This window comes from Pseudophryne corroboree, chromosome 9 (assembly GCF_028390025.1).
Source record: "Pseudophryne corroboree isolate aPseCor3 chromosome 9, aPseCor3.hap2, whole genome shotgun sequence".
NCBI lineage: Eukaryota > Metazoa > Chordata > Amphibia > Anura > Myobatrachidae > Pseudophryne > Pseudophryne corroboree.
Genome location: NC_086452.1, coordinates 75,759,219 through 75,771,305, shown reverse-complemented (window position 1 = coordinate 75,771,305; position 12,087 = coordinate 75,759,219). Strand labels below are relative to the sequence as shown.

Here is a 12,087-nt window from a genome sequence, read left to right as displayed (position 1 = left end):
AAAGGGAGGGGGGAGGAAAGAGAGGGGGTTTCAAGGGGCATAAATGAGGACCACAACTGCGTTAAGTGAACACGCAAGAACAAGGTACGGGGTCTTAATGCAGAGTAGTACTTGACAGCTACGCCATGGTACAAATATGAGAAACAGGGCATAGGTAATGTCAAGTCGTCTAAGGTGACTGAGGGGAGGGGGAGGAGAGGGAAAAAAAAGGGGGGGGGGAACCTATAATAAATCAAATGTCATGAGGCAGAATCAACAGAGAAACTAAGCAAATGAGTCTCATAGGGGGTCCATCTGCGAACCCGACATGAAAGACTGTCAAAATCAGAGCTCAAAAAGGGCTAGCAAGGCCCTCCAGCTGGATTCTCTTCAGGTGGCATCCATCGATTGGGGGGGATCTTCGCCTTTGGATTTCCTCTTCGGATTCTGGACCTTGTGCCACCTCTCTCTTCTGGATGGATTGGCAGAGGCCAGGGAGGGGAGAGTAAAAGCTCGCCAATCAGGGAGGGAAATATCCTCCAGTCTCAAGGCAGTGCAAAATCCAGGTAAATCCACTGGGGATTGGAGAGAGAGGACCCTACCAGGATGGGAGACTTGTAAGGAGAACTGAAAACCCCATCTGTACTTCAGGTCGTGTTTGCAAGCGTTTCTGTCAAAGGCTTCAACAACCTCCGCTGTTGGAGCGTACGCCAGGAGAGGTCTTGAAAGATCTGGATTCGAGTACCATTGAAATCAACTCCTTCCAAATCTCGTACCTTGCGAAAAATCTCTTTCTGTAAGAAATAATGGAGTCTGCAGATGACGTCCCTCAGGGCGATCAGAAGCTGGCCCTTTTGGTCTGAGGGCTCTATGAGCCCGGTCGAATTCAATCGAGTCAGAGGAGTCCAGGCACAGGATTTTGCCGAATATTTTGGTCAGAGCGTCAACAAGGCCGGACGGAGGAACCTCTTCAGGAAGGCCACGGACTCTAATATTGTTCCGACGACCTCTGTTGTCCAGGTCGTCCAATTTATTCTGCATCAGTTCCATGTCCGACACCTGTTGAGCGACTGTGTCCCGAAGCTGGAGTAGTTGGTCCTCTACTGTGTCCCTTTCCTACTCCAAAGAGACAACTCTGGTTCCCAGATGTTTTATATTGGATTGTACCGACGAGATCTGGATTTGGATAGAGTCCTGAAGTCTGCATTCAAGAGCTTGCATGTCTTGTTTGGAAGGAAGGGAGCGGACGTGAGTCAAAATTTCCCCAATTTCACCACGCAGTTGGGTCATCTGGGCCCATAGATCTCCAGTCGTGGGAGAGGAAGCCATCGTGGGCGGAGCAATACCCGTATCAGGCACAGTAGGAGGGGGGTCAGGAACCGGCGGTATGGATAAGTAGGATTGGAGATTCGATTGAGACAGGGTACTACGTGTAGACTGGGCGGATTTTCCCTGTTGATTTTTCTTGCCTCTGGCCATCAGAAGAGGGTGAATAAAAGGACCATCTCAAAAGGGCAACACCATATTCTTATAAGGATGGCGGGGGATACATTCCCCCACTAATCAGACAGCATAGCCGGTGGAGAGCAGCCACATTCACATCCCGTCAGCGAACACGGGGCAGGTGCCCGGGAGTTTGTAAATGGGGAACAGACCAGCAATACAACACACCTCTATCGGAGAAGGAGCGTCGGAGCAGCGCAGAAGTCGCTGCGTAGTATCTTGCGGAAGTACCCAGGTATTGAGGGGTGCGTGCAGCTGGGCAGTGCGGAACCTCTACTAACTTCCCAAAAGCAGGAGCCAAGCGAAGAGAGGTGGTCAGCCAGACAGCAGGGGTATGCAGATGCTGCAGGCCAGTATTACAGTAATCCCCAGGCTGGAAGGGGGATTCTGTGATCCAAACTGCAGGCTCGGCTGGACCTCCGTGCCAATGTGATGTCTGCGGCGGGGGAGGCCGGGAAATCGAGGCTGCGGCTGAAGGAGTGATGGTGGGCCCCAATCCGCGTTCACGTTGCGGGCGGACCCGCGGGTCCGCATGCAGCGGGAGAAGGTGGTCAGGTCACAGGGAGTTAGGGTGGGAGAGTTCCTCACCGCACCGTCAACGATCCGCAGCAGTGACAGTACGGCTCCCGTCTCCCACCGTCTCAGGTCTTCCGAGAGCAGCCTGCAGCAGCGGAGGTAAGATGGCCGCCGGTCAGTGTGAGGTGCCGGGGACGCAGGTTTCCGTTCAGTCCTCCGGGCGGCAGGGGTAAGGCAGCTGTCTGAGGTTCGTGAAGGGCCGCCCACGGGTGGAAATACAGCCGGAGCGCCAAGGAGGAGGCAGGGTGAGCCCATCCGCTGGCAGTACGAGGTGTCCGGGGGTCCGGCGGGCCGACACCAAAATCAAGGCCCCGGCTTCAAGCTGGTGAGTAGGCCTCGGCTCGCAGGAGCGTCCACAACTGCTCCCGTTCAGTTTGTCGGCAGTAGGGGTTAGGGAAAGGGATAAGGAGGCGAATGGGAGTGCAGGACAGGAATATAGCACACCAGGAGGGTATTTTAGGAGGTATAAAAGCAGGAGCTGATGCAAGCTGCAACTGCTCTCCTCCGGTGCTAGGCCACGCCCGGATTTCTTAGTTTTTTATTTTTAATAAATTTGCAAAAATCTCAAACTTTTTTCACGTTTTCCTTATGGGGTATTGGTGGTCATTCCGAGTTGTTCGCTCGGTAAATTTTTTCGCATCGCAGCGATTTTCCGCTTAGTGCGCATGCGCAATGTCCGCACTGCGACTGCGCCAAGTAAATTTGCTATGCAGTTAGGAATTTTACTCACGTTTTTTTCTTCGTTCTGGTGATCGTAATATGATTGACAGGAAGTGGGTGTTTCTGGGCGGAAACAGGCCGTTTTATGGGTGTGTGGGTAAAAACGCTACCGTTTCTGGGAAAAACGCGGGAGTGGCTGGAGAAACGGAGGAGTGTCTGGGCGAACGCTGGGTGTGTTTGTGACGTCAAACCAGGAACGACAAGCACTGAACTGATCGCAGATGCCGAGTAAGTCTCGAGCTACTCAGAAACTGCACAGAGATGTATTTTCGCAATAATGCGAATCTTTCGTTCGCAATTTTAAGAAGCTAAGATTCACTCCCAGTAGGCGGCGGCTTAGCGTGTGCAATGCTGCTAAAAGCAGCTTGCGAGCGAACAACTCGGAATGACCCCCATTGTGTGTAGAATTTTGAGGGAAAAAATCAATTCCACTTTGTAATAAGGCTGTAACATAACCTAAAATGTGGAAGAAGTGAAGCGCTGTGAATACTTTCTGGATGCACTGTATGTTTAAATCCATAAACCCCAATGGCCAAATAATTGTCCCCACATCAGACAAATCTATTATAATAATCAAGTCTTTATGTTCTATCTGCAGACAGCCGGTGAGACAGCGCCCAGTCAGCTGATCTTATATCATTACAACGAGCTCCAGAAGGACAAAGGAATTGTGTTAATGAACTCTGAACATGACACCAAATTCCTGGTACAGTACTGTTCTTGCTGCTACAATGTGTGATTTTGGCTGCGTAGCGGGTGTCGAGATCTCCCATCTGCGCCTGGTGAAGACCAGGTTATCCGCACCATGCTGGACTGTATGACAAGCTGTGAGGGGGTTTTACTTCCAGGGTGGGCGATGACTTGCTCATAATCTCTCCATGCAGGGGCGGTGATCATATGACAAAGTTTCCATCCTGTCACTCGCATCTCTTGTAGACCTGTCATGGAGCAAAATTGGTTCCATTTGTTGGAATCTGGGCCAAATTTTGATGTTGTGGGAGAAATGGCTACATGAAGTACTTATTATTGTCACCCATCTGTAGAAAGTGCTATATAGCATGAAACTGAAGATTTATGTAGCGTCATGTAATATCAGGTCTTATGTGTTTTGCTAGGAGAGTGTAGTTTTTTTTATCTGCTTGTACCCTTTTGTGACTATGCGGAGAATGGGAGTAATCGTTGACTGTTCCTCTGACTAGATTTATCAAGCCTTGGAGAGTGATAAATTGCACGGTGATAAAGTACCAACCAGCTCCTAACTGTCATGTTATAGGCTGGGTTTGAAAAATGACAGGAGCTGATTGGTACTTTATCACCGTGCAATTTATCACTCTCCAAGGCTTGATAAATCTGGGCCTAACTTTGTTATATGTGAGCTGACCTTTTATTTTCGGATCAGCGTTCATTTAATAGCTGACTATGAGCGACAGCTGTTGAGACGTATCTATTGGTCATTGTATTATCGGGCTGTTTATAGTATATTTATCTTGCAGAATGCCCAGGAAGCGCAGTGCTTGGCCAATCAGGTGCAGCTCTTCTATTCTGGTGACCTGTTTACACTGGTGGAGACCTTCAATCACAATTCCAGTGATTTTAAGTACATGGCTGTAGTTTCTGCCCTGGAGCAGTATGGACTGGGCAAAGCCCAAGGGCAGCACTAGCCCAGAGGACGTGACTTTGATATATCACTGCGTATTGAAAAGACGAGTTATACATCTCTTGCACTTATTCCGACGAGGATTCCCCCTACGCATTTGTGTGTTCCAAGTAAAGCAGGACAGCTGGACATTTTATTGTGCTGAGGAGCGTACAAGTGGTTTGTTACTGGTGCTGTAATCTCTCATCTAACACCGTGATAAGTCTGAGAAGAGGATTCAAGGCTGTGTTATTTGATCCTGTGCCTCCATTATAATTCGAGTTTTGTTTGTCTTTTATTTATAATTTGTTCATGAGTTATGCCGACTTTATTGATACAGAAACTTATTTTTTTATTTGTTTTTGATCGTAAAACTTTATTGAAAAATCAATAACAGACACAAGTAACAAAATATAAATCACCAATAAAGGTTGCGTGACAAAGGAAGTCTGAGATAATCTACTTACAAGTGTAGAAAACATATTTGGCTTTGGAACCAGACATAGAGCAACTTTTCAACAATAGTAGATTTTACCATTGGGGAAGAAGAAAAAAAAAGAATAAAGGGGGTGAGGTAGAAGAAGTGGGTAACAAGGTAGGAAAATAAAAGAGAATCAAGAGAAGAAGAAACAATATTCAGAGGATTGCAGGATATGACGGCATATAAAGTATTCTGAATAGTCCTCAATAATCCTGGGTGGAAAAATAGTCAGGATCAGTAATAAGGAGAAAGTGGGGATAGGGATCAGCTAAAATTGTAAAGAGAAAATAATAGAAAATATAAATGCGCATCGGGATCGAATCTGTATCACAAGCTGCCTAACACCTTGAGATATGCACTAACTTTCTCTATCGTCCTAGTGGATGCTGGGGTTCCTGAAAGGACCATGGGGGATAGCGGCTCCGCAGGAGACAGGGCACAAAAAGTAAAGCTTTAGGATCAGGTGGTGTGCACTGGCTCCTCCCCCTATGACCCTCCTCCAAGCCAGTTAGATTTTTGTGCCCGGCCGAGAAGGGTGCAATCTAGGTGGCTCTCCTAAAGAGCTGCTTAGGAAAGTTTAGCTTAGGTTTTTTATTTTACAGTGAGTCCTGCTGGCAACAGGATCACTGCAACGAGGGACTTAGGGGAGAAGAAGTGAACTCACCTGCGTGCAGGATGGATTGGCTTCTTGGCTACTGGACATCAGCTCCAGAGGGACGATCACAGGTACAGCCTGGATGGTCACCGGAGCCTTGCCGCCGGCCCCCTTGCAGATGCTGAAGTAAGAAAAGGTCCAGAATCGGCGGCAGAAGACTCCTCAGTCTTCTAAAGGTAGCGCACAGCACTGCAGCTGTGCGCCATTTTCCTCTCAGCACACTTCACACGGCAGTCACTGAGGGTGCAGGGCGCTGGGAGGGGGGCGCCCTGGGAGGCAAATGAATACCTATTTTGGCTAAAAATACCTCACATATAGCCTCCGGAGGCTATATGGAGATATTTAACCCCTGCCAGAATCCGTTAAGAGCGGGAGACGAGGCCGCCGAAAAAGGGGCGGGGCCTATCTCCTCAGCACACAGCGCCATTTTCCCTCACAGAAAGGCTGGAGGGAAGGCTCCCAGGCTCTCCCCTGCACTGCACTACAGAAACAGGGTTAAAACAGAGAGGGGGGGCACTAATTTGGCGATATGCTTATATATATATTAAGATGCTATAAGGGAAAACACTTATATAAGGTTGTCCCTATATAATTATAGCGTTTTTGGTGTGTGCTGGCAAACTCTCCCTCTGTCTCTCCAAAGGGCTAGTGGGTCCTGTCCTCTATCAGAGCATTCCCTGTGTGTGTGCTGTGTGTCGGTACGTGTGTGTCGACAGGTAGGAGGACGATGTTGGTGAGGAGGCGGAGCAATTGCCTGTAATGGTGATGTCACTCTCTAGGGAGTCGACACCGGAATGGATGGCTTATTTAGGAAATTACGTGATAATGTCAACACGCTGCAAGGTCGGTTGACGACATGAGACGGCCGACAAACAATTAGTACGGTCCAGACGTCTCAAAAACACCGTCAAGGGTTTTAAAACGCCCGTTTACTTTAGTCGGTCGACACAGACACAGACAGGGACACTGAATCCAGTGTCGACGGTGAATAAACAAACGTATTCCTTATTAGGGCCACACGTTAAAGGCAATGAAGGAGGTGTTACGTATTTCTGATACTACAAGTACCACAAAAGAGGGTATTATGTGGGATGTGAAAAAACTACCATAGTTTTTCCTGAATCAGATAAATTAAATAAAGTGTGTGATGATGCGTGGGTTCCCCCCGATAGAAAATTATGGGCGGTATACCCTTTCCCGCCAGAAGTTAGGGCGCGTTGGGAAACACCCTTTAAGGTGGATAAGGCGCTCACACGCTTATCAAAACAAGTGGCGGTACCGTCTATAGATAGGGCCGTCCTCAAGGACCAGCTGACAAGGCTGGAAAATATAATAAAAAGTATATACACACATACTGGTGTTATACTGCGGCCAGCGATCGCCTCAGCCTGGATGTGCAGAGCTAGGGTGGCTTGGTCGGATTCCCTGACTAAAAATATTGATACCCTTGACAGGGACAGTATTTTATTGACTATAGAGCATTTCTATATATGCGAGATGCACAGAGGGATATTTGCACTCTGGCATCATGAATAAACGCGATGTCCATAACTGCCAGAAGATGTTATGGACACGACAGTGGTCAGGTGATGCAGATTCCAAACGGCACAGTATGGCCGTATACAGGAAGAGGACTTGTTTGGGGTCGGTCCATCGGACCTGGTGGTCACGGCAACTGCTGGAAAATCCACCGTTTTTTACCCTAAGTCACATCTCTGCAGAAAAAGACACCGTCTTTTCAGCCTCAGTCCTCTCGTCCCTATAAGATCATATCTGCCCAGGGATAGAGGAAAGGGAAGAAGACTGCAGCAGGCAGCCCATTCCCAGGAACAGAAGCGTTCCACCGCGTCTGACAAGTTCTCAGCATGGCGCTGAGACCGTACAGGACCCCTGGATCCTACAAGTAGTATCCCGGGGGTACAGATGGGAATGTCGAGACGTTTCCCCTTCGCAGGCTCCTGAAGTCTGCTTTACCAAGTCTCCCTCCGACAAGGAGGTAGTATGGGAAAAAATTCACAAGCTGTATTCCCAGCAGGTGATAATTAAATTACCCCTCCTACTACAGAAAAGGGGTATTATTCCACACTATATTGTGGTACTGAAGCCAGAAGGCTAGGTGAGACTTATTCTAAAAATTTTTTTTTGAACACTTACAAAGGTTCAAATTAAGATGAAGTCACTCAGAGCAGTGATAACGAACCAGGAATAAGGGGACTATATAGTGTCCCGGGACATCAGGGATGCTTACCTCTATGTCCCAAATTTGCCCTTCTCACTAAGGGTACCTCAGGTTCGTGGTGCAGAACTGTCACTATCAGTTTCAGACGCTGCCGTTTGGATTGTCCACGGCACCCTGGGGTCTTTACCAAGGTAATGGCCGAATTGATGATTCTTCTTCGAAGAAAAGGCGTCTTAATTATCCCTTACTTGGACGATCTCCTGATAGGGGCATAGTCCAGGGAACAGTTGGAGGTCGGAGTAGCACTATCTCGGATACTGCTACAATCAGCACGGGTGGATTCTAAATATTTCAAAATCGCAGCTGATCCCGACGACACGTCTGCTGTGCCTAGGGATGATTCTGGACACAGTCCAGAAAAAGGTGTTTCTCCCGGAAGAGAAAGCCAGGGAGTTATCCGAGCAAGTCAGGAACCTCCTAAAAACAGTGCATCATTGCACAAGGGTCCTGGTAAAAATGGTGGCTTCCTACGAAGCAATTCCATTCGGCAGATTTCACGTAAGAACTTTTCAGTGGGATCTGCTGGACAAATGGTCCGGATCGCATCTTCAGATGCATCAGCGGATAACCCAATATCCAAGGACAAGGGTGTCTCTCCTGTGGTGGTTATAGAGTGCTCATCTTCTAGAGGGCAGCAGATTCGGCATTCAGGATTGGATGCTGGTAACCACGGAGCCCAGCCTGAGAGGCTGGGGAGCAGTCACACAAGGAAAAAATTTCCAGGGAGTGTGATCAAGTATGGAGACTTTTCTCCACATAAATATACTGGAGCTAAGGGTAAATTTATAATGCTCTAAGCTTAGCAAGACCTCTGCTTCAAGGTCAGCCGGTATTGATCCAGTGGGAAAAACATCACGGCAGTCGCCCACGTAAACAGACAGGGCGACACAAGAAGCAGGAGGGCAATGGCAGAAACTGCAAGGACTTTTCGCTGGGCGGAAAATCATGTGATAACACTGTCAGCAGTTTTTCATCCCGGGAATGGAAACTGGGAAGCAGACTTCCTCAGCACGACCTCCACCCGGGAGAGTGGAAACTTCATTGAGAAGTTTTTTCCACATGATTGTAAACCGTTGGGAAATACCAAAGGTGGACATGATGGCGTCCCGTCTGAACAAAAAACGGGACAGGTATTGCGCCAGGTCAAGAGACCCTCAGGCAATAGATGTGGACGTTCTGGTAACACCGTGGGTGTACCAGTCGGTGTATGTGTTCCCTCCTCTGCTTCTCATACCTAAGGTGCTGAGAATTATAAGACGTAGAGGAGTAAGAACTATACTCATGGCTCCGGATTGGCCAAGAAGGACTTGGTACCCGGAACTTCAAGAGATGCTTACAGAGGTCTTATGGCCTCTGCCGCTAAGAAGGGACTTGCTTCAGCAAGTACCATGTCTGTTCCAAGACTTACCGCAGCTGCGTTTGTCGGCATGGCGATGGAAAGCCGGATCCTAAGGAAAAAAAAAAGGCATTCCGGAAGAGGTCATTCCTACCCTGGTCAAAGCCAGAAAGGAGGTGACCGCACAACATTATCACCACGTGTGGCGAAAATATGTTGCGTGGTGTGAGGCCAGGAAGGCCCCACAAAGAAATTTCAACTCGGTCGTTTCCTGCATTTCCTGCAAACAGGAGTGTCTATGGGCCTCAAATTGGGGTCCATTAAGGTTCAAATTCGGCCCTGTAAATTTTCTTCCAGAAAGAATTGGCTTCAGTTCCTGAAGTCCAGAAGTTTGTCAAGGGAGTATTGCATATACAAACCCCTTTTTTGTGCCTCCAGTGGCACTGTGGGATCTCAACGTAGTTCTGGGATTCCTCAAATCACATTGGTTTAAAACCAGTCAAATATGTGGATTTGAAGCATCTCACATAAAAAGTGACCATGCTCTTGGCCCTGGCCTGGACCAGGCGAGTGTCAAATTGGTGGTTTTTTCTCAAAAAAGCCCATATCTGTTAGTCCATTCGGACAGGGCAGAGCTGCGGACTCGTCCCCAGTTCTCTCCCTAAGGTGGTGTCAGTGTTTCACCTGAACCAGCTTATTGTGGTGCCTTGCACCTACTAGGGACTTGGAGGACTCCAAGTTGCTAGAAGTTGTCAGGGCCCTGAAAATATGTTCCAGGACAGCTGGAGTCAGAAAATCTGACTCGCTGTTTATACTGTATGCACCCAACAAGTTGGGTGCGCCTGCTTCTAAGCAGGCGATTGCTCGTTGGATTTGTAACACAATTCAACTTGCACATTCTGAGGCAGGCCTGCCACAGTCTAAATCGGTTAAGGCCCATTCCACAAGGAAGGTGGGCTCATCTTGGGCGGCTGCCCGAGAGGTCTCGGCATTACAACTCTGCCGAGCAGCTACGTGGTCAGGGGAGAACACGTTTGTAAAATTCTACAAATTTGATATCCTGGCAAAAGAGGACCTGGAGTTCTCTCATTCGGTGCTGCAGAGTCATCCGCACTCTCCCGCCCGTTTGGGAGCTTTGGTATAATCCCCATGGTCCTTTCAGGAACCCCAGCATCCACTAGGACGATAGAGAAAATAAGAATTTACTTACCGATAATTCTATTTCTCGGAGTCCGTAGTGGATGCTGGGCGCCCATCCCAAGTGCGGATTATCTGCAATACTTGTACATAGTTACAAAAATCGGGTTATTATTGTTGTGAGCCATCTTTTCAGAGGCTCCGCTGTTATCATACTGTTAACTGGGTTTAGATCACAAGTTGTACGGTGTGATTGGTGTGGCTGGTATGAGTCTTACCCGGGATTCAAAATTCCTCCCTTATTGTGTACGCTCGTCCGGGCACAGTACCTAACTGGCTTGGAGGAGGGTCATAGGGGGAGGAGCCAGTGCACACCACCTGATCCTAAAGCTTTACTTTTTGTGCCCTGTCTCCTGCGGAGCCGCTATCCCCCATGGTCCTTTCAGGAACCCCAGCATCCACTACGGACTCCGAGAAATAGAATTATCGGTAAGTAAATTCTTATTTTTCATAAGATTTTGACTATATAGTCAAAATCTTACAGATTAATCTCACCGTGTGTACACATCCAGTGGACTGACTGGGACAACAGCAATTTTGGAAATGTTATGAGAGACAGTAATCACATGACCTACGCAGCGGCCCATGGCAGATACATGGTACAATAATAATAAGCATCCGTCTATAAATCTCATGTACACTAAAGGTAGACTCATTATTTTATAGCATATGGTAATGTGCAGAGAAGATAGATAGGAATATAGAAATAAAAAGAGAGTAGGAGGAATGGGGCAATTTCTATTACATACGAACCAGACAAGTTTTGTATTTAATACTGTTACTCCTTAAATCCAGCAACTAGAACCGGCGAAGACGCCAAGCTTTAAAAATGCTACATAGTAAATTTATTCCTAAGGGGCTAGTGATATAGTGTATTTATATTAGTCTTGGGCACACTATTATTATTATTATTACTACCAGTTATTTATATAGCGCGCACATATTCCGCAGCGTTTTACAGAGAATATTTGGCCATTCACATCAGTCGCTGCCCCAGTGGAGCTTACAATCTATATTCCCTACCACATGTTAACGCGTACACTTACACACTAGGGTTAATTTTGTTAGGATCCAATTAACCGACCAGTATATTTTTGGATTGTGGGAGGAAACCGGAGTACCCGGAGGAAACCCACGCAAGTACGGGGAGAATATACAAACTCCACACAGTTAGGGCCATGGTGGGAATCAAACCCATGACCTCAGTGCTGTGAGGCAGTAATGCTAACCACTACACCATCCGTACTGCCCTAACATGGAACTAACGGCCTAATTCAGACCTGATCGCTGTTGTGCAATATCGCAAGGCGGACGATTATCGAACAACTGCGCATGTGTACGGCTCGTAATGCGCAGGTGCGAGGCCAAACTGCAAAAAAAATCCTTCGTCTTTTTATTATTATTATAGTTTCTTATAGAGCGCAGTAAATTCCGTTGCGCTTTACAACTGGACACAATTAGAGGACAAAACTGGGTAAAAACAAACAGTCGTAGAGGAAGGAGGGCCCTGCTCGCAAGCTTACAATCTATGGATCACTAGGCAAACGCAAGCTGGTTGACAGGAAGCGGGCGTTTGGGGTAGTAACTGGCCATTTTCTGGGAATGTCAGGGAAAACGCAGGCGTTCCCAAGCGTTTTCAGGGAGGGTGTGTGACGTCAGCGCCGGCCCAGCCAGCCTGAATCTTTTCGCATTGTAGGAGTAAGTTCTGGGCTAAGCACAGACTGGAAAAATCATTTGATGGTGAGTGAGTTGCAAAAGGATTTGT

The 12,087-nt window shown here is 47.7% G+C and overlaps 1 protein-coding gene across 4 annotated transcripts in view; it reads left to right on the top strand.

The window, feature by feature from the left end:
- ATPAF1 (ATP synthase mitochondrial F1 complex assembly factor 1) overlaps nt 1–4,861 on the top strand; it is a 67,352-nt gene extending 62,491 nt beyond the window's left edge. For 3 of the 4 annotated variants that reach the window (XM_063939534.1, XM_063939537.1, XM_063939535.1), the window contains 2 exons: nt 3,377–3,484; nt 4,272–4,861. In XM_063939534.1, the coding sequence (XP_063795604.1) occupies nt 3,377–3,484; nt 4,272–4,439 (276 nt within the window). In that variant the 3' untranslated portion in view covers nt 4,440–4,861. Of the gene's footprint in view, nt 1–3,376; nt 3,485–4,271 lie in introns of those variants that run through there. The other variant, XM_063939536.1, reaches the window with a different exon arrangement.
- The last annotated feature ends 7,226 nt before the right edge of the window (nt 4,862–12,087 follow it).